The 23,996-nt window shown below is 37.2% G+C and overlaps 1 protein-coding gene across 3 annotated transcripts in view; it reads right to left on the reverse strand.

The window, feature by feature from the left end:
* Positions 1 to 23,996, reverse strand: part of LOC127847698 (protein D7-like) — a 44,825-nt gene that overhangs the window by 16,288 nt on the left and 4,541 nt on the right. For 2 of the 3 annotated variants that reach the window (XM_052379776.1, XM_052379777.1), the window contains exons 2-7: positions 15,874 to 16,097; positions 13,907 to 14,033; positions 12,197 to 12,292; positions 8,192 to 8,270; positions 7,417 to 7,476; positions 1,843 to 2,042 (exon numbers count right to left, since the gene is read on the reverse strand). In XM_052379776.1, coding sequence (XP_052235736.1) covers positions 1,843 to 2,042; positions 7,417 to 7,476; positions 8,192 to 8,270; positions 12,197 to 12,292; positions 13,907 to 14,033; positions 15,874 to 15,984 — 673 coding nt within the window. In that variant the 5' untranslated portion in view covers positions 15,985 to 16,097. Of the gene's footprint in view, positions 1 to 1,842; positions 2,043 to 7,416; positions 7,477 to 8,191; positions 8,271 to 12,196; positions 12,293 to 13,906; positions 14,034 to 15,873; positions 16,098 to 22,443; positions 22,619 to 23,996 lie in introns of all 3 variants that reach the window. The other variant, XM_052379775.1, reaches the window with a different exon arrangement.

The raw sequence follows: 23,996 nt of genomic DNA on the forward strand, positions 1-23,996 counted from the left end.
CCTATCGTTCGCTAAATCAGGGGCCATAACTCCATAGATATCTGATACACTTTCATCAAAATACTCAGGTATACAAGTTCACATGCTGACAACTATTCACAGAAAGATGGCTCAAGCAGTTAAACTTTTGAGTTCTGCGCGACACAAACTTTGGGCTATGGACAGCCAGATGGACGGACAGACAAACAATGGCAAATCACCCCTCCCTTTTTTGTTGTGTCATACAAAATCATTAATGATTAATATGACAGTTCAGAAAAGTGACTTAACATATAAACTTAAAAGTATTTTGTAAGAAAGCAAAGCAGCAGCTGCAATTACGAATTTAACCCATCAGGTTTAAAACACCGCATGGCATTTGTGGGTTCCCTCAGTAAGTAGTATCATTGGGGAAAAAAGAAACTTTGCAGTATAAAGTCTAGATGAAGCGTGCATACCTGTCACCTCTTTTTCGAGAAGCATATATGTTATGATTAAATAGAACATACATGTATTTTCAGTTTAAAAATATATCATCTTACCTAAAGACCAGTATGTCTCACTCTGTACTGACTAGCCAAGGAACCATGGTGCTTTCAAGGATGGACATCACAAGGTGATCCCCCAAACACAACTGAACTGTACTCATTACAAAAGATTCATAATGGATGGAAATTCTGAAAATATCTAAAGAAGAATAATGTAAGCCTTCATTTTACATTTTATTTATTTTACTTGCAAAATGAAAAAGTAGGGATAATAGGGCTATTTTTGAAAAAAGTAGGGAAAAGTAGGGTTAAGAAAAAAAATAGGGAAAAGTAGGGACCAGTAGAAAGCCTGTTTCTGTAAGAAATATTCTAAATATAGAAAAAAATATACTAGACATCCCTAATTTTGGATATAAATTCATCCAATTTTGAAGGATGGGAGAGTCCAATCGGCATAAATGGGTTAAATCATGTGCATAAAGTGACATCTCAGACTACACGGTCCACACAGGCTTATCAGGGACGACATTTTCCACTTTTATGATATTTTTCATTTAAAGGTCTATTCTTAACAAAAACCCACTTTAAACAAAAGTTTAGTTTTTAATGTGTAAAGAAAATGTACACATACAGGTGCACTTTGTTATCTTGAACTCGCACAACACGAAGTTCCAACATGTTGAAGTAGACAGTATTTCCATCTTCACTGCTTTTTATTTTTTATTTATCAAGGTTTTTCCATCTTCACTACTTTTGTTTATCTATTAAAATATTTCTGTCTTCACTAGTTTTTATCCTTTATTATTAAGGTATTTCCGTCTTCACTACTTCTTATCCTTTATATATAGAGATTTCAGTCTTCACTACTTTTAATCCTTTATATATTAAGTACATATAACTAAGGTTTGATTAAAAGGATTGCTAATGTTGAGGTTGTTTTCTCTTCTAATGCCTGTTTTCACACTTTTTTTATCAATGAAGCTTGAGGTAACGCTTGTTGAAAAAAACAACCTATTGGCTGATTTTTCACCTCTTTAACCTTATAACTAAATATCTTACAGTCCATGATTGAATACGTACTTTACCATGTATCATGCCCAGTTTTACATCCCCCAAATTTCAATCTTAAAAGTTGGTGAGCGTTAAAAATTTATACAACGCTATCTTATTGCTAGGTTGTTCAAAATTCATTGTTTTTGCCATATTTTCATTAAAAGAAAACTTTTTTTCTCCATTTTGCATAATAAATGGTTGGGTTACACTTGGATGCACATAATACATGGTAAATTGTGGAATGTTAAACTACAGAAACCTTTTCATCTGTGAATTCCAGAAACATTGTGGTAACTAATGTTTGTTTTCTTATGCCTCTTACCTGGTGCCCCATTCTGCATGCCAACAGCTGCTATGCCCCTACCACGGCCCCTGCCCATGGCGTAAGCAGATGGCAGCACGGGCGGTACCGAGGCCACGGTCGGAGGCACGTTGCCCATGGCGACCAAGGACGGCGCCATGGGACGTCGAAGGCTGATGTCTTCTGTGCGAGAGTAGAGAGTCTTCTCCCCGAATTGTTGCCTGTGCAAAAATTTACTGACATAAAAGCAAGTCCTGTTAATTTAGATTCAACATATTTATTTAAGCTTGATTGTATTGAAAGCCAAAGGCTTACTGAAGCGCTCTTGATTCAATTTCCGGAGTAGAACCAATACTTGGTGTCTTTGAGGACATCTAAAGAGGGCTTCTACAGTGGGGATTGAACCCTTGATCTCCCAGTCGCCAGGTGGACACCATTATGGGGGCCCTCAATCCATTTTAAGGGAAGCGGGTCGCTACCCATAGCAGGGGGAATTTTTGCGGTGTTTCCCTTTTTGGGGGATTTTTTTACTTACTCTCTAATTATTACATTTGTACATGTTTGCACTATATTCATTGCTTTTTTCATAATTAAGTATGTTGGACAAGATAAAATTAAAATAGAATTGAGATTTAATAATCATGAGACACATCTATCTACTAAAAAAAAATAATATTTTTTTATATTTTTTTAAGGGGAATTTTTCCCCCCAAAAGGAGAAAAAAAGTATACTTTTCTGGTAGGGGAATGCGGCCGAATTTCGGCCGTGAATTTTACAGATTGACGGCCCTGAATTATCCACTACACCACATCAATATACTTAATTTGAGTCACATGACAAGGATGTAATTATTTTTTATAGATAAACAATTTTACAATCAAAACTACATATTTTGTTTTTGAACAGAAATACACTCAATTAAGAATCAAACGCATTGTCTTCTATGTTTTACTTTTGGGCAAAATTTCAAATTCATAAGTGTGTTTTCTTTGCAAAAGTCTACACTTCATATGATTAAAAAGAAACACACGTAGATTATTCACCATTATTAAGTAAACCTGACAAAATTAAATTTAGAGAACACATCAACAATTTCTGAACATTAAGATTTTACACAAATTTATTTTCAATGAAATTCTTATTCAATTTAAGTGCAGAACAACAATTTAACAAAAAGCAAATTCTTTAAATTGATATTGCCTGTCAAATAAACTTTGTTTATGGATTAGTGCAAATTCCAGTAGTGTAGGGTTATAAGTTATAGGTAACAATATAGTGTAGGGTAATTGTTTTTATGAATTGCAATTCTCCTCATTGATATCTACACACCCATGAAGTTTCATGTTGAAATATTGTAGCGTATCTGAGATACAGCCTTGAAAAGTACATGTAACATAAAACAAAAAGAAGAAAGGACAATAACTCTTAGTTAAACAAGAGCATGGCCTTGCGGGTGCAGACCGCTCATCTATTTTCTTTTTAAAGGTGAAGGGACTCTCATTTTCAATCACAAAGGAGGGAGGGGTGGAGTGAAGAGGGGTGTATAGTGGGGGTGGGGTGGTGCGATGGTTGGACGGTATTTCAAACATAAAATAATAAAAATAAATATTTGTGATATTTAACCGTTTAAAAAAAAAAATGAAATTTGGGGGGGGGGGTGGTATAGTGTGAGGGTGTGGTGGTCATTTGTGAGATGATCTTAAAAAAAAAAAAAATTAGGGGGGGGATTCGGGTGGGGGGGGGGGGGGGGGGGGGTGGGTTGGGATTCTTGGGTGCTATGGTTGGACGATATTTCAAACATAAAATAATAGAAATAAATATTTGTGTGTTTTAACCGTTTCAAAAAAAAAATAAAAAAAATTGGGGGGGGGGGGTGTGGGGGGGGGGGGGGGTTTAGTGTGAGGGTGTGGTGGTCATTTGTGAGATGATCTTAAAAAAAAAAAAAAAAAAAGGCACGGGGAATGGTTTGGGTGGAGTCTATTGTGGTATGTCAGGTAAGAGTAGTTTTGTCAAAGTATCAATAAAATCTAATCATAAATAAAGAAGTTATGGCAATTTTAGCAAAATTTAATAATTTGACCTTGAGAGTGAAGGTCATTTATAGGTCAAGGTAAAATTCAACTTTCCAGGTACAGTAACCTTATGACAGCATGAAAGTATTTGAAGTTTGAAAGCAATAGCCTTGATAGTTAAGAAGTAAAGTGGATCGAAATACAAAATTTAACCATATATTCAAAGTTACTAAGTCAAAAAAGGGCCATAATTCCGTAAAAATGACAACCAGAGTTATGCAACTTGTCCTTTTACTGTACCCTTATGATAGTTTGCGAGTGTTCCAAGTATGAAAGCAATATCTATGATACTTTAGGAGTAAAGTGGACCAAAACACGAAACTTAACCAAATTTTCAATTTTCTAAGTATAAAGGGCCCATAATTCCGTCCAAATGCCAGTCAGAGTTACATAACTTTGCCTGCACAGTCCCCTTATGATAGTTAATAAGTGTTGCAAGTATGAAAGCAATAGCTTTGATACTGTAGGAATAAAGTGGACCTAAACACAAAACTTAACCAAATTTTCAATTTTCTAAGTATAAAAAGGGCCCATAATTCTGTCAAAATGCCAGTCAGAGTTACATTACTTTGCCTGCACAGTCCCCTTATGATAGTTAGTAAGTGTTGCAAGTATGAAAGCAATAGCTTTGATACTTACAGAATAAAATGGACCTTAACACAAAACTTAACCAAAATTTTCAATTTTCTAAGTATAAAAAGGGCACATAATTCTGTAAAAATGCACACCAGAGTTATCTAACTTTGCCTGCCCAGTCCTCTCATGATAGTAAGTAAGTGTACCAAGTTTGAATGCAATAGCATTGATACTTTCTGAGAAAAGTGGACCTAAACGCAAAACTTAACCAAAATTTTCAATTTTCTAAGTATAAAAAGGGCACATAATTCTGTCAAATTGCACGCCAGAGTTATCTAACTTTGCCTGCCCAGTCCTCTCATGATAGTAAGTAAGTGTACCAAGTTTGAATGCAATAGCATTGATACTTTCTGAGAAAAGTGGACCTAAACGCAAAACTTAACCGGACGCCAACGCCGACGCCGACGCCAAGGTGATGACAATAGCTCATAATTTTTTTTCAAAAAATAGATGAGCTAAAAAGAGCAGGTATATGGTTCTTGTGCATGACACTTCTTCCCATTGATTTCTGAACACCCATGAAGTTTTAAGTTGAAATGCTGTATCCCATTTGAGATATAGCCCTGAATAATTCCATCATACAAAAACAATAAAGGGCAGTAACTCTTATTTAAGAAAGTGAAGGGTTATGGTTCTAAAGCATGGCACTTCTCCTCATTTATATCAATACACCCATGAAGTTTCATGTTGAAATCTTGCATTGTATCTGAGATATAGCCCTGAAAAAATAATCATACATCAAAAAAAGGGTAATAACTCTTTCTCAACAAGAGGGCCACGATGGCCCTGAATCGCTCACCTGACTAACCTTGCTACATCAACTTAAATACTATCAGACCCATCTACAATCCCAAGCCAGATTTTATTAATTAATACATTCTGACAAATTTCATTAAGAAGTGATGAATACTGTGACCTCTTTCATCTACACAAGGTTTTACAAGAATTGGCCTGGTGACCTAATTCTTGACCCCAGATGACCCATATACCATCCAAAATCAGATATTATCAAGATAAACATTCTGACCATATTTCATTAAGATCAGATGAAAACTATGACCTCTATTATCAACACAAGGATTTTCTATGATTTGACATAGTGACCTAGTTTTTTAACCCCAGATGACACAAATACAGTCCCAACCCAGATTTCATCAAGATTAACGTTCTGGCAAAATTTTATTAAGTTTGGATGAAAAATGTGACCTCTATTGTCTACACAAGGTTTTTCTATTATTTGACCTATTGACCTACCGTTTGACCCCAGATGACCCAAATACAATCCCAACCCAGATTTCATTAAGATAAACATTCCGACCAAATTTCATAAAGATTGGATGAAAACTGTGACCTCTATTGTCTACACAAGGTTTTTCTATTATTTGACTAGTGACTCAGTTTTTGACCCCAGATGACCCAAATACAATCCCAACCCAGATTTCATCAAGATAAACATTCTGACCAAATTTCATCAAGATTGGATGAAAAATGTGACCTTTATCGTCTACACAATGTATTTCTATTATTTGACCAAGTGACCTAGTTTTTGACCCAAGATGACCCAAATACAATCCCAACCCAGATTTCATCAAGATAAACATTCTGACCAAATTTCATAAAGATTGGATGAAAACTGCTACATGTTCCTCTACTGTCTACACAAACAAATTGTTGACAAATTGTTGACAGACACACGCATGCACGCACACACGCACAACGGACGCCGACATAACACAGTCACATAATCTCACCATGTCACTTCGTGACAGGTGAGCTAAAAAGTGAAGGGTTATGGTTATGGTTCATGGCATTTCTCCTTGTTGATATCTATACACCTACAATGTATGAAGTTTCATGTTGATATCTTATATAGTTTCTGAGATTTAGCCCTAAAAAGTTTTGTGATAGACGGACGGACAAGCCCAACTCTATATCCCTTCGCCTTTGGCGGGGAATAATAAGCATGCTTAATATTGCAGTGCTCCAGCTAGGATTTGAAAAGGGCAATGTGGTCATTTGTCAAAAGGGCTGTCTAGATCAACCGTCCTATTATCCCAACATCATAGATTTGTTATAACATAATATATTTTATACTACAATAGTAAATGCATTGTCTGAAAACAAGAAATGTCTTTGTCAAAAACACAATGCCCCCTACTTCGCCGCTTTGAAGCCATATATTTGATCTTTTGCCTTCAAGGATTACCTTGATCTTGACCTTTCACTACTGAAAATGTGCAGCTCTATGAGATACAAATACATGCCAAATATCAAGCTGCTATCTTCAATATTGCAAAAGTTATGGGCAATGTAAAAATTTTCGGACAGACATACAGACAGACGGACTGACTGACAAACAGTTCAAAAACTTAACAGGGGCATAAAAATATTGTTGCTATAATTAACAAGAGCACCGCATAGCAGGTGCCAACACACGGCTGCGGATGCAGTTTTTTTAGAGGTCACAGTGACCGTGACCTTTGACCAAGTGACCCAAAAAAGTGTAGAACTCATCAAGGTGCAGCTACATATAAAGTTTCAAAGTTGTAGGTGGAAGCACTCTGATTTTGGAACCAATGTTGAGGTTTAAGCGGACAGCGGAAGAGCTGGCTAAGACAATACCTCAGGTTCTATGAAAACAGCCGAGCTCATATAACTGATTTAAGTTACGGTTTCATTATACAAATTTGGATTAATTTTTTAACCTTCTAATACTGCTTTCTGTACAAAAAGTGATGAGATCAAAAAAGGGGTTCCAAGGGGGCAGGGCGGGGCCTAGGGAAGTCAGGTAGCTGCTACCTTCCATTTAGGCCCAGCTGGAGCACTGATATTTGTTCAGTGTTTTTTCACATATTCAATGAGCTCTTTCCCACGTCATATACTCACATTTTCTCCTCATTTGATAGTCTGTGATCATTGAGCATAGCTTTTTGACTCTTCGACAGGCTGAAACAGGAAAGCTTAAATAGGAAATCCACAGTAGGAATAAGTGTCACCAGTAAGCACATGAAACCACAGCTCGAAATACATGTAACTCACATGCTCACAAAATACCAACAACTTAACCTTGCAACTATAGTGAATATGTAAAACGGCCCCTAATTTTGACAAATTGCAAACTAAGAGTTAACAAACTATGGGGTATGGGGTAATTTTAACATTGAAAATACATATTTAAAGTTTGATTAAAATTCTTTCAGAAATTCCTTACAACATAGCTTACCAAAATCTTAAACCCAGCTCAGATGTTGATACACAGGTAATAAGAATTACTCACCTTTAATGTGAAAATTCAAGGTAAACAAGAGCATCGCATAACGGGTGCCACGCTTGGCTGCGGGCAGTTTTGAATAAATGACAGCTTGTCAGATTTTTTTTTTTAGAGGTCACAGTGACCTTGAGCTTTGAGCTAGTGACCCAAAAATGGGTGTGGCATGTAGAAGTAATCAAGGTGCAGCTACATATTAAGTTTCAAAGTTGTAGGTTGAAGCACTTCGATTTTAGAGCCAATGTTCAATACCTTGACAAAAAAAGGTTTTTGCACGACATGGACGACACGACAACGACGAGCTGGCTATGACAATACCTCGGGTTTTCTCCGAAAACAGCAGAGCTAAAAACTGCTAAGATGTGAAATGTTCAGAGGACCAACTCAACTTACCCTGTGATGTCCTTAAACTTCACTCGTTCATAATATTCACTGTCGTAGGCCGGACCCCTTCTCACTGGCGCAGAGATCTCTGAAAGTGCACAACCAGTGTTTTTTCATCATTTTGGTAATAGGTCCGGGCCCTTTGGATTGGGAGAAATTGCATCCATTTGACTAAAACTTGGACATTGGATGGTGTTTTATTGCAAAAAACTTAAAAATTTATAATAACTCTTTTCAATAGTATATTTACTTAAGTTCTACTAATACAGATGGATTGGGAGTAAAACAAAACAAGACGGCCATAAGCCCTAAGGCGCTCACCTGAGACCCAAAGGAACTAAACATCTTCACAGCGATTATAGCAATATTGGATTATTAGCATTGATAGCAGAGTATCCATTTTTTTAAATGTCATCATGTTTTTCACACCCATGTCCCTGACAGGTTTTTTCTGTCTTTTTAAATGCCGCGAATAAAACAAAACCGTGTTCGCACCTAGCTGTAGGATACCCCACATGGAGGAGTGATAATTGCGTTTTTGAATATGTAACTAACAGTTTGATGCCATGGAGAACTCATAACTGATTGTAATGTAATACCCCCCCCCCCCCCCTTGTTTGGAATCAGGATTCAACATTCAGCAAGAAGGGTGTTTACATGTACTTTCATATTGCAATACAATTTCGCGATCTAATGTGATCGTCCATAATGTTGACATTAGTTAATAAGTTTCAATTTTAAACTAGTAGTCATCCTGAATCACGGCGATTGCCCTATCGCGGAGTTTCGCGATGATTCTACAGCTGATCTTTATCACGAGATGGTCGCAGTGAAATCACCACGAATTACCCGTAGAGTGCTATCGCGGCGAATCACCGCGATTTGTCACGTTGGCCCTAACGCCGTGATGTGAGATTCAGGCAAAAATCGCGGGGCGCATAGTGTATTGTATTAACCTTTCTTGGAAATATATGATAACATAATTTTGCTATTACAAGAGCTTGCTTCAATGTTGTAATCTGTTCTTTTTATGCAGTCAGCATGCTGATTTTTATACGAAAATAAATGCCAGACAGATGTATTTATGTGTTTATCTCTATATTGATACCACTGTATAGAAATTGCTGTTCCATGCTGTTCACTGCAAAGGGCTGTAAACAAGGGGTTAGGCATCAAGCAACTGTCAGAGATAATGAGGTACCTGCTGTGGCTAATGGTTATTTCATTGGTCTGCAGTCATTAAATTACATGCAACAAAATGTGTGAAAAGTGGCCAGCACAGGAATTTGGGGCCTGACTCTAAACTGTTATATACAGTTGTTTCTCCCCTAAGTAATTTTCTGTGAAATCAATAATACTACTTAAAATTTTAAGATTATTTAATAAAGGGTTTTCAGATAGCAAAAATACGTTTGTTGCACTTCATCCCCAACCAATCATCAACATAATAATCCTCTGGTATTATGGCCATGTTTTTCAAATGTTCACGACTATTTTCAAACTCGTCCAAGGTATCCACATAACCAATGTTTTGACCAAATTTCATGATTATTAGGCAAAAAATGTGACTTCTAGAGTGTTCACAAGCTTTTTTACTACGGTACATAAATATAAGGAAAAAGACCCCCCCCCTGGCAGCCATGCTTTTTTACCGATCTGAACCATTTTCAAACTCAACCGTCATATCCAGGAAACAAATGTTCCTACCAAATTTCATGAAGATTGGACCAAAAATGTGACTTCTAGAGTGTTCAAATGTTTTCACTATATACATATAGAGAAAACTGCCCCGCCCCCTGGCGGTCATGTTTTTTCACCGATCTGGACCATTTTCAAACTCATCCGAGATATCAATAAAACCATTGTTTTGACCAAGTTTCATGATGATTGGGCAAAAATTGTGAATTCTAGAGTGTTCACAAGGTTACTATATAGCCATATAAGGAATACTGCCCCGCCCCCTGGTGGCCATGTTTTTCAACGGACTGGAACAATTTTTGAACTCAACCAACATATCATTAAGACAAACATTTTGGCAAAATTAACATGAAGATTGAGCATCAAATGTGACTTCTACAGTGCTCACAAGGTTTTTCAAATTTTTTTACCTAGTGACCTAGTTTTTGACCCAGCATGACCCAGTTTCGAACTCAGTCCAGGTTTCATCCGGACAAATGTTTTGACCAAGTTTCATGAAGATCGGATAAGAAATGTGGCCTCTAGAGTGTTCACAAGGTAAAATGTTGACGACGCAAGACGGACGGACGACAGAAAAAAGGCGATCCCAAAAGCTCACCATAAAAAGTTAAGATCTTTTTTTTTTTTAATGGGGGAGGGGGCGCTAATGAATTTCAAGTTGTCATTTAGGAAGAAAATCATACTTTTTGAGATTCCGAATGGGGTGAATTTTAGCCCCAAATTTAACTCACACAAAAACACAACTGACCATATAATTCAAAATGTATTTAGTGGTTTTAAGAACCCAAATTTAGGGTCACATGTTTCCTTCTTTCCCTGCTTCAATATGTTTCTATTCAAGCCTATTTTTACCTATAAATTATTAATTGTAACAAATTTTTTAATGTTACAAATTCAAATGAGTGTTGGGAAGACATATAACTTACCTTAAAACCATTCATTATGATTTAAAACCAATGTTCCTGAGTATAACGGATAAAACGACCCTAAAAACTCAAATAATTGCTATAATAATCACAGAAGAAAGAGTGAGACAACAAAATAGCTGGACTATTTAGTATTCTGCTTGAAAAAGTTTTGCTTATGAAAATATTTTATCCAACACGTAATAAATTACTTTTCTTTAATATTTTTCTTGTGTATGTTTAATAAATGTATATGTTCTGTGAGTTAAATCAAGCAGTTAACGTAAGTTGGATCAGAATGTTATCATAAAAGCACTATTAGTCTACCAAATGCATAGCTAAAAAGGAATTTAACAATTGCTAATACAAATTGTTATGTTAAACATTTTTACCCAATTCAAAGCACTTAATGGCAGATGTACATTAGTTATTCTACACAAAACAAGGGACAAAATTGTCACAAAACCAGGTTTTCAAAAATAATTTTAAAAAATCTGATAAAGAGAGACAATTCAAAATGTGCATTGTTACCCCCCTTGTTTCAAATTCAATATACTTTTACTCGTAGCGACCTTGATTTCAATTTGAAAAAAGTCTGATAAAGGGAGACAACTCAAAATGTGCATTGTTACTGATTGTTCATAGTTAGCCCCCTTATTTCAAAATCAATCTATTTTAGTTGTGGCGACCTTGACCTTGGAGATATTGATGTAATTCTTTCGCTTGACACACCGTCCAATGATGGTGAACAAATGTGCCAAATGATTTTAAAATCTCACAATGAACGACATAGTTATGGCCAGGACAAGCTCATTTATGGCCATTTTTGACCTTTGAACTCAAAGTGTGCCCTTGACCTTGGAGATATCGACGTAATTCTTTCGTGCGACACACCGTTTAATGATGGTGGACAAAGGTGCCAAATGATTTTAAAATCTCACAATGAACGACAAAATCTCACAATGAACGACAAAGTAATGGACCGGACAAGCTTGTTCCACCTGCCCACCAGCCTGCACGCCGACATTCCCCAATCAAATAACCAGTTTTTTTCTTCGGAAAACCTGGTTAAAAACTTTATAAACAAGAATATTGCCAAACAATATATGTCCCCTACCGGCTCCATCTTTGTCAGAAATATATTTATTTTTTATGTTTGTTGCCATAGCAACCAGAAATTTTGACGTAAAAACAAAATGAAATGACGTGCATAATGTCCATATTGCCATCTATCCATGTTTAAAGTTTTGTGAAAAAATATTATAAAATTTAAAAGTTATCGCAGGATCTAGAAAAGTGTGACAGACTCACAGACTCACGGATTGACGGACTGACTGACTGACGGACACACAGAGCGCAAACCATAAATCCCCTCCGGTGAAACTGGTAGGGGACAAAAATTCCAGCTTACCCGAGTCCCAATCTTCCTGCGTGGGGATCTCTATGTCTCTATACACCGGTGTGTCTGTACACCCTTTGACTCGGTCGACATTGTCCTCTCTAGAACCTTTACGCAAAATATACATACACAAGGTTATACATTGCAGCTTTAAAGCACAGTGGCACCCCTATGCTTGAATTTCTAAAACAGGGGAACCGTTGTGTTTGTTTATAAGTAACATGCAGACAGCAAATTAAATTTAAATCAATGCAGTAGCCCAGGGCTTAGGCCAGTCAAAAGAATGACATATGTTGGAGTGTAACTGTTTGTTAACAGAATAATTCAGTATCAGCGAAAAAAATTCCTTCTTAAGAATATCCAATAATTAAAAGTCACTTTCATCAATGAGGAAAATTCCCAAATTCCCAATGGCCGTCAAAAAAAATCCAAAAAGGAAGGAAAGTTGCGTGAATTTCATTTAAAAACTGCATTATCTGCAAGTGAAAAGATCAAATGAGCACTGAAACTAAACATGTAAGTAAAAAATGTAAGTAAAGAATATTAAGATATTAACCCTTTTCCCCATTAGAAAGCAAAGTGAAATTGGCTGTGAAAACAGCATAAAACCAAAACAGCCTGCAAGTAACTTGCAGTCTGTTCAGGTTTTATGCTGTTTGTTGCTCATCAGTATCTAGAGGTGGGTTCCCACTGCCGATCCGATCAACTTGATCCCGAAATTTCCCAACCAAACCCGACCAAGCTCGACTAAAAAGGGTATACACGACTTCTTCTTGACCTCTTGTCGATAACACAAGACCCCCACACAAATCATTAACGACGTCCACTCAACCATCTTTCCTATTTCTGCTCAATAATCTCGACCTATACGCGAGCCCTATACGATCTCAGCTCGACCAAGTGGATCAGCTCGATCACCACCATATCTTCACACGACCAGATCGTGAGGGTCGTACTACAGTCATACAAATCGATCTTAAATAACTCGGGTAGAGGTCGAGCTGATCGGGTAAAGAGCTCTTGTATGGTCAAATAGCAATTGGGAAGTGATCGTGTACGGTCGAGTAGCCGTCCGGTAGCAGTGTGGTAAATCTGTACATCACATCTAAAAAAGGTCGAGAGGATCGTGTTGCGATCTAAAATAAATAGGGTAGAGGTTGAGCGGATCGGGTACAGATCATGTTAAAGTTGTTAATGTGATCGCCACACGATTGCTTAACGATCAACTCGATCTTCTACTCGACTAATCCACAACCACTTCCCGAGCGCTTCTGGATCCATTTCCTACTCAACCGCTACTTGATATTTTTTGACATGTCAAAAAATATCGGGTAGGAAGCCCGACCAATGCCGACCGCCCCCGACCACTCATGCCGACCGAACCAGACCAGTACTGGGGCTTGATCGAGTTGATCTAATCGGCAGTGGGAACCCAGCTAAAGGGTTGGAGATGAAGCCTTAAAAACTTGGATCTAGTAAGAAAGGTCTTGAATTATTTTTAACTTTAATATGGACTAAAAATACGTATCTAAGTGGTAAAGGGTTGAGATATTTAGATGGGTTTCTTCAATTAAGTACCAAGCAATTGAAAAGACTCATCATGCTCATCCTGAAGATTTCACAAATTTTCCCAATTCCATAGCTTTTTTGCACTAATTTTTCCCAATTTACCAGTATCACTACTTTTCAAAATTGGGCAAACAAAATCCGCTGATTACATACTGTAGCTGAGCTCTGGTTCCATGATGGCCTTGTCAGGGCAGTTGGCAATGTGATGTCGGAACTCGGGCTTGGGAACATGGTGCTTGGCATTGAAGGGGCACTTCATAAACTCAGTGCCAGTGTAGTTCTGCAACAGAATATGAACAGTTTATAACTGAAACAAGTTTAGGAACCTTGCTGCTAAGGCGTTTTAATAATGTGTACAGATTTTAATGGAAAGGATTACATGTATAAGGTTGATTGTTGAATTTAACAAGAGCTGTCAGAGGACAGCGCGCTCGACTATTCGAGTACTTGACAGTATAACGTAAGCCATCATGGAGGGGGGGGGGTATAATATGGGTGTGAGGTCATTTAATAGATGATCTTTCAAAAATAAGGAAAACAAGGGCTGGTGGTGGTGGTGGTGGTGGTGGTGGTGGTGGTGGTGGTGGTGGTGGTGGTGGTGGTGGTTGTGGTGGTGGTGGTGGTGGTGGTGGTGGTGGTGGTGGTAGTAGTAGTAGTTAGTAGTTAGTAGTAGCAGTAGCATTACAATACCAATACTTAAGAATGATCAAATGGGAAAAGGTAACCTAGCACTGGCAGTAAATATGGGGCTCATTTACAGGTCAGATTTGGAATCTCTGCTGTAAAAAGAGATTTTAAATGAATTAAAGGGAGGCAAATGCTGTAATTAAAAGAACATGCATAAACGGTAGTTGTTTCCCTTGTTTGAACCATGCTAAATCCTTAAAATGCCTATTTCCAGTAACTGTGACCTTCACCTGTGACCTTGACCTTTGACCTAGTGACCTCAAAATCAATAGGGGTCATCTGCGAGTCATGATCAATGTACCTATGAAGTTTCATGATCCTAGCCCCAAGCATTCTTGAGTTAACATCCGGAAACCACCTGGTGGACGGACCGACCGACCTACCGACCGACCTACCAACCGACCGACATGAGCAAAGAAATATACCCCCTCTTCTTCGAAGGGGGGCATAAATATATTTATTTATTTTCTTTGGGGGGGGGGGGGATTCTGGGCTGGGGTGGGGCATGGAGGATGGTTTGGGTGGAGTGCATTGTGGTATGTCAGGTAAGTGTTGTTTTGTCAAAGTAAGAATCAAATGTGATCATAAATAAAGAAGTTATAGCAATTAAAACAAAATGTTCAATTATCTAAGTATAAAAGGGGCCATAATTATGTCAAAATGCTTGATACTGTTGTCTGCTCTTGTTTATAGATTGGGATCATGTTGGTAAAGAAGTATGCAAAATATGAAAGCAAAATGTCAAAGGACATAGGAAATATTTGAGGTGGTACGCAAAGTTTCACATAGATTTATCAATAATATGCATATTCTAAGTATAAAAGGGGCCATAATTCTGTCAAAATGCTTGATACAATTGTCTGCTCTTGTTTATATATTGGGGTCATGTTGGTAAAGAAGTATGCAAAATATAAAATCAAAATGTCAAAGGACATAGGAAATATTTGGGGTAGTACGCAAACTTCAACATTTGCACGCTAACGGGAACGGAAACGCCGACGCCGGGGTGAGTAGGATAGCTCAACTATATATATTTCATATATAATAGTCGAGCTAAAAAGGCATTTGCTAGGTAAACGCTTAGCAATCTGATTGAGCAGTCAAAATTATGCATGTTATGGAGAATGTTAGCTCATAAAGTGTGAAAATCTTATATATTTATCTAAAATTTTGAGGCCAATTTTACAATTGTATTCAAATTACAATAATTGTAAAAAAGAAAGAGGTAAATTTTTACAAAGATAATTAAATTTATATTCCACCTTAAATAATGGAACTTACATTATTGTTATTGCAAATTTGTAAGTCCTGGAACTTACATTAAGCTGCAAAATTGTAAATCCTGCAAACAAACAGGGAGTAAATTACTCCAAATATCTCCTTTATGCTAGCCCCGTTTGATTTATAAAGATGCAATAAACCTCAAACCCTACCTTCCTGCATTTCACCAAATGATACTGGAATCTCTTGGCCCGCACCATGTGAACTCTGTCGTAGGGGCACTCTATCAGCTCCTCAGGGTCAGGTACTCTGTACTGGGCCATGCTGTTGCTGGGTTAACGTAAGATTTGTGCCGTAAAAGAGTAAGCAAGATGAATTACGGCAGTAGATTTGCTGTTGCTGGTCTGTTTAGTGTTGTATTGATGTCTGTTTACCACTGAAGTAGAAATACCATCACAGATAGTTTTTTCAATCTTTATAAAGTATTTATAAAAGGCTTACTCCCAATATAGCAAAAATTACAAAATTCCCAATTACCATCCATATATTAAGGAAAGTTGCATCAATGTTATTCCAAAAGCACAATTTCTGCAAAGGAAAAAAATTGTTAGCACTCAGAAACTGAACATTTCAGCAAAAAGGAATGTACAAGTTTATTTAGATGGGTATATGCAATTAAGTACCAAGCAATAAACAAGAGGGCCATGATGGCCCTGAATCGCTCACCTGACTAACCAAATACAATCCCAACCCAGATTTCATCAAGATAAACATTGTGACCAAATTTCATAAAGATTAGATGAAAACTGTGACCTCTATTGTCTACACAAGGTTTTTCTATTATTTGACCAAGTGACCTAGTTTTTGACCCCAGGTGACCCAAATACAATCCCAACCCAGATTTCATCAAGATAAACATTCTGATCAAATTTTATAAATATTGGATGAAAACTGTGACCTCTTTTGTCTACAAAAGGTTTTTCTATTGTTTGACCTAGTTTTTGACCCCAATGACCCAAATACAATCCCAACCCAGATTTCATCAAGATAAACATTTTGACCAAATTTTATAAAAGATGAAAACTGTGACCTCTATTGTCTATACAAGGTTTATCTACTATTTGACATAGTGACCTAGTTTTTGACCTAGTGACCTTGTTTTTGACCCAAGATGCCCCAAATGCAATCCCAACCCAGATTTCATCAAGATAAACATTCTGACCAAATTTCATAAAGATTGCATGAAAACTGTGACCTAGAGACCTAGTTTTTGACCTCAGATGACCCAAATACAATCCCAACCCAGATTTTATCAAGATAAACATTCTGACCAAATTTCATAAAGACTGGATGAAAACTGCAACCTCTATTGTCTACACAAGGTTTGTCTATTATTTGACCTAGTTTTTGACCTAGTGACCTAGTTTTTGACCCCAGATGACCCAAATACAATCCCAACCCAGATTTTATCAAGATAAACATTCTGACCAAATTTCATAAAGATTGAATGAAAACTGTGACCTCTACTGTCTACACAAGGTTTTTCTACTTTTTGACCTAGTTTTTGACCTAGCAGGCGTTTTACTGTCTATTTTTGGAAAAGGTACTTCCCAAAATTTGGGATTTTTCGAGTCGGGAATTTTTTTTTGGAGAATTGGGAAAAAATATGCATATTTGGCATTGGGAATGGGTCCGACTATCGGACCCGTGAGATATGCAGAAAAAGGCATGCCTAGTTACCTAGTTTTGACCCCAGATGACCCAAATTAATACAATCCCAACCCAGATTTCATCAAAATAAACATTCTGTACAAATTTCATAAAGATTGGATGAAAACTGTGACCTCTACTGTATACACAAACAAATTGTTGACGGACTTCAGTAATCGCAGGATCCAGAAAAACCACCATTTTCAGCAGTATTTCTAGTCTATTCATTGCCATAGCAACCAAGATAAACAATCTGAACAAATTTCATAAAGATTGGATGAAAACTGCGACCTCTATTGTCTACACAAGGTTTTTCTATTATTTGACCTATAATGTGACCTAGTTTTTGACCTAGTGACCTAGTTTTTGACCCCAGATAACCCAAATACAATCCCAACCCAGATTTCATCAAGATAAACATTCTGACCAAATTTCATAAAGATTGGATGAAAACTGTGACCTCTACTGTCTACACAAACAAATTGTTGACGGACTACAGTAATCGCAGGATCCAGAAAAACCACCATTTTCAGCAGTATTTCTAGTCTATTTATTGCCATAGCAACCATAATTTTTGACGTAGGAACGAAATGAAATGATGTGCATAATGTCCATATTGCCATCTATCCATGTTCCAAGTTTCATGAACAAGAGGGCCATGATGGCCATAGTTCGCTCACCTGAGAGGAGTCGGTTCATTCAATCTTTACCAAATGTCAAATTTGACCTAGATATTGTCCAGACAAACATCCTGGTCAAGTTTCATCATTATTTCATCTGGGAGTCATGATCGATGTACCTATGAAGTTTCATGATCCTAGGCGTAAGCTTGCTTACATTATCATCCGGAAACCATTTTTCTAAGTTGAGTCACCGTGACCTTGACAGCCATTGTGTGAATACGTTTTTTGGCACTGTGACCTTGACCTTTGACCTAGTGACCTGATAATCAATAGGGGTCATCTGCGAGTCATGATCAATATACCTATGAAGTTTCATGAACCTAGGCATAAGCGTTTTTGAGTTATCATCCGGAAACCATTTTACTATTTCAGGTCACTGTGACCTTGACCTAGTGGCCTGAAAATCAATAGGGGTCATCTGTGAGTCATGATCAATGTATCTTTGAAGTTTCATGATTCTAGGCATAAGCGTTCTTGAGTTATCATCCTGAAACCATTTTACTATTCCTGGTCATCGTGACCTTGATCTTTGACCTAGTGACCTGAAAATCAATAGGGGTCATCTGCGAGTCATGATCAATGTACCTATGAAGTTTCATGATCCTTGGCATAAGCGCTCTTGAGTTATCATCCGGAAATTATCTGGTGGACGGACGGACTGACATGATCAAAACAAGATAACCCCTCTTCTTCGAAAGGGGGGGGGGCATAATGAGAAAACTGTCCCCCTCCCAGCAGTCATGATATTCAACTGACCGAAACCATTTTTGAACTCAACTCTCGTATCAAGGAAACAAATGTTCTGAGCAAATTGATGATTGGGCAAAAATTGTGACTTCTAGAGTGTTTACAAGGTTTCTCTATAGCCAAATAGGGAAAACTGCCACTATATACATACAGTACAGCCAACGCGGCACAAACAAAATCCGCGGCTACGCCAAGGCCAGATTATTAGTACGCGGCGGCTGAATCGCGTGTTCACGCGGCGTATCGCCGTAGCACTCTGCATCGATCCGCGCAACGACGCCGAGTCTGTATTAACTTCGCGTACTTTCGCGGAGTAAATCCGCCGCATACGTACTATAACCTGTGGACTGGCTGTAATAAGTTTAAGCAAGTTTAAGAGTTCTTGAGTTAAAGGTTATTAGTTTCCACGAATTTTAATTCTGCTACAAATATATTTCTGTGTCCCCATATTTTTCCTTTTTGTCCCCACTTTTGTAATCCTAAAGGGTCCCTGTCCCAAACAGTAAAAATTCACGGCAGAACACTGCATACACTACGGACAGGAAACAAACTTAATCGGCCAGACACATTAACTATGCTTACATGTATATGCTAATACAATCCGCGCACACAAAATTTATTATGATTTTAATTATTATTATAATTGTTCTTTCAAAATTTGTTAACTACATGATACTAATTATTTTAAAAAGATTTTTTATTTCATGATGCGCATCCACTCGGCATCATGTCGCGGATCGCGGCATGCCTCGGCGGACAGATGCGAAGCTTCGCGGCGAAATGCAACTTGCCGCCGCATACTGACGCGGCTTCAACGACTGACGTGGCATCGACTCGTTTCGCCTTGCCGCCGCAGATCGCGAAATACGTTTGTTCCACGTTGGCTGTACTGTATAGAGAAAAATGCCCTGCCCACTGGCGGCCATGTTTTTTCACCGATCTCGAACATTTTCCAACTCGTCCGAGACATCAATTGAACCAATGTTTTGACCTACTTTAATGATGATTGGGCAAAAATTGTGACTTCTAGAGTGTTTACAAGGTTTCTCTATAGCCAAAAAAGGAAAACTGCCCCGCTCCACTGGTGGCCATGTTTTTCAACGGATCGGAACCACTTTTGAACTCAACCAAGATATCATTATGACAAACATTTTGACAAAGTCACATGAAGATTGGGCATGAAATGTGACTTTTACAGTGTTTTTCTTTTTTTTGACCTAGTGACCTAGTTTTTGACCCGGCACAAACCAATTTCGAACTCGGCCGAGATTTCATTGGCACAAAGCTTCTGACCAAGTTTCATGAAGATGGGACAAGAAATGTGGCCTATAGAGTGTTTGCCAGCAAATGTTTACGGACGGACGGACATACGACAGGCAAACACCGGTCACAAAAGCTCACCTGAGCAATCAGGTTAGCTAAAAAATATTAAGAACTTTTAAAGTTATCGCAGGATCCAGAAAAGTGTGACGGACGGACGGAGACAAAACCATAAGTCCCCTCCGGTGAAACCAGTAGGGGACTAATAAAGAATGAATTTAATATAATACACAATATATAATTGTTGGCATTATTGTTAAAAACCCAAATACAAAATGTACTTTAGGAATCCCGCTCAAATATGTTCTCTTCATTGCTTTTTCAATAAAAAATCATGTAGAAAAAGATAAAAACAACTCATTTGAAGCAAGTGTGCATACAAGTGCTTAATATATTTACATACACACCCCACTTAAATACATAAACAAAACATTTTCATTACCTTGCAATCATATTTCCACTTGAAACAACAATAAAACCAGTAATAAGTACAAAAATCTTTGATTATCACAACAGTGTTACAGGATGACATCAATGCCTAAAATACCAGCAAGTTGTAAATGGTGTTGACAGGCATCAAAGGTCTTTGATGTGAATGCAGAGTTGGGGCAAGGTTCTAGGAAGTTACAACTGTCAATTTGTAACACATGAGCAAGTAGCCATTTCAACATGCATTTATCAATACTACATTACTGGAAGCATGCTCATAGACATACTGTAAAGCTGCCCATCCACACACAATATCATTGTCAATTTTATTTTATCCCATCATCAGACATGCATTGTCGAAATAAACCACTGTGGAATAAATTTTCCTCTATTTCGGCAGTGCTGAAATATAGCAGTCATGCGCGGCGGAGAATGGTCATATTACTTGGAATCAACTATAAAGTAATCATTTTTAGTAAAATCGAATCATATTCAACAAAACAAACAATTTGATACCAAAATGTAATATATTTATAACATTTGACAAATATTAAGTGCGCATACTCGTGACGTCATTATTTACACGTCATACGACACAATGCATGTTCTTTCACGCTAAAGCTGCAGTTGTTTAGTGTGTTTTTTCATTATTTCTTAAAAATCGGGGACGTAGAGGTATGATAAACAGAAAAACAGGTTATTTACTGATCTTTTTGTAATGTAATAGGCTCGGCACGATTAAAATAATGAAACAATGTTTGCTTAAAATAACTTTGGGATTTTCCGTGTAGTTTGATTTTCCTATTCTATTTTTAGAGAAATAATTTACGAATAAGAAAATGGATGGGATAAATCGAATACTAGGTCGGTGCCGAATAAAGCAAAGTTTAAATTGTTTGCAAAGGCCTTCAAAATTCGGTTCCAGCACTGAAAGGGCTAGGAACTCTCAATAGGTTTCAAATAAGCTTCATTTCTCAAATGTATGCTACAAATACCCTTGATTAAGTGTTCCCCGAGAGCCCTGAATTTCAATTTGGATTATCCATGATGATCAAATGTCAAATGTAAAAAAAAAATGTTCTTGTTGTGCTCCGCTATGTATGTCAAAACAATATTCAGTTCTCATGTCCTGAAACCCAAGGAATAGTTATTCTTCATTCTTTCTAGTTACCCGATGGGGACTACACTTCACTTTTTGATTTTTACTATGATATGAATTCTTCATGTCTGAGTGTGTTTCTCTGTATTAGTTATTTGGAGTTGTCTTTGTGAAACTGTTGGCCAATATTCATTCAAATCTAGTTCTAGCTAGCATCATACATCCCATTTATCTTCTATCCATCAACTTTCTTCATCAAATTATTTTCTTATTTTCAGCCATAATTCTTCTAGCCCAACAAAAATGACATCTATAAGGATATAAGAAGATCCATTCAGATCATTATGTTTATGGTCAATCCCTTATAAGAGCGTTCAATTATACAACATCTTACTAGTTATCAAAATCACATGGATCTAACATAATGTTTCCGTAACATCAAACACTACAATTAAGTTTTACAAGAAACACAAAACAATAAAGAAAGATCACTACAATAATGCATATGTTGGACGAGAAAGATTATTGTTAAACAAGAAATGGCGGGGCAGAGGCCGACACGTATCCCCACGCCGCATGTTTGACCCAGGGGTCAACATAAAAAAATGAGTGAAAATCTCTGACCCAGCCCCACCCCAACCCCCATAACTTTTGACCCAGGGGTCAGATCAAAATTCCAAATAGTGCAGGGTCGCACATACATGTATGCTCATAGCTACCATGTGTGTAAGTTTCAAGGTTCTAGTGCTTATAGTGTAGGAGGAGATAGTGGGGATAATAAAACAAAAACAAACACGTCTTAATGACTGGCATGTATGTGCGCCGACCCGGGATCGAACTGAGACCTCTGGATTTCAGCAAGCGCCTTATCGACTGAGCTATGGAGGCACAATAATAGATAGCGTGCAATTGCAGCAATTTTGGGTGTAAGTCGAACACCGAGGTCAGTAGCGTGTCACGCCCACCTGCCTGAAATTTCACACATAGGGGGAAAGTGAACACCACAAATATGGTTCGCATGTGTTCAAATTTAAGCAAGTATGTTGTCATTAATGTAATTACAAAAAATTAAATATTCTATTGATTTATTAATACATTAATGATTATTGAAGGGAGCAGAACAAACGAATATTTACAGTGATTTTTTTTGCTCAAATTTACAGCCGAATTTCGGCTGCTTCCCAATCGCAAAAATACACGTTTTTTCCCAAAATTCTGACCAAAATTTCCCAAATAAAGCCCAACTTAAAAAAAAAAAAAAAAAAATTTTTTTTTTTTTTTTTTTTTTTTTTTTAGAAAGAAGTCTCATATATCTTAATTATGATTTCTTAAATCTAGGTCTCAACTTTATTTTTTAAACATCTTACAAAATAAATAACTTGAATTTAGTCATTTTTGTCCATAAATCATTCCCAAACTTGCCACTTTTATTGATTAAAAAAACAAACCAATTTGACCAGACTCCTTTTCTAGAAAACTCCCTGAACATGCACTTAAACACAATATCACTTCTGTTACTTATAACCCTATTTATAATGCTTAATTTTTCCCAATTTCATGGTTTATCGCGCTATTTTTCCCAATTTCACGGTTTATCGCGCTAATTTTCCCAATTCAAAAGGCACAGGCTGTAACAAATTAAAGCAAAAAAAAATCACTGATTTATTCAGACATTGGCCGTATGGTCCGCTAATCTACGCCGAATGGTCCGCAAATCTGGGCAGTATAGTCCGTGAATCTGGGCCCAATAGTAGCATGAACCAACAAGGGAGGCAACTCGTGATGTCACAAAACGGCAGTAACCAAAAAGTGGTTTTTATTTTCTCGCTTAACATGGGTCTAAATTACGTTTTAAAGCTCTTTTCTGATTGGATTAAACAGTCTGAAATCATCCAATCAAGAAAGTAGAGACATTGATCTTGCAGAACATTCAATGCCATGCTCTATGCAAGCTATTTAGAAACAAGGGACAAAATTGTCACAAAACCAGGTTTTCATTGTGAAAAAAAATCTGATAAAGGGAGACAACTCAAACTGAACTTTTGAAATGAACAAACAAAATTAACCCCCTTTGTAAGTTTGTTTTAAAATAAATCTATTTTTAGTCGTGGCGACCTTGACATTGGAGATATTGACGTGATTCTTTCGTGCGACACACCGTCCCATGATGGTGAACAAATGTGCCAAATGATTTTAAAATCTCATAATGAATGAGATAGTTATAGCCCAGACAAGATCATTTATGGCTATTTTTTACCTTTGAACTCAAAGTGTGACCTTGACCTTGGAGATATTGACGTAATTTTTTCGCGCGACACACCGTCTAATGATGGTTAACAAATGTGCC

Source organism: Dreissena polymorpha, chromosome 10 (genome assembly GCF_020536995.1).
Source record: "Dreissena polymorpha isolate Duluth1 chromosome 10, UMN_Dpol_1.0, whole genome shotgun sequence".
Lineage (NCBI taxonomy): Eukaryota > Metazoa > Mollusca > Bivalvia > Myida > Dreissenidae > Dreissena > Dreissena polymorpha.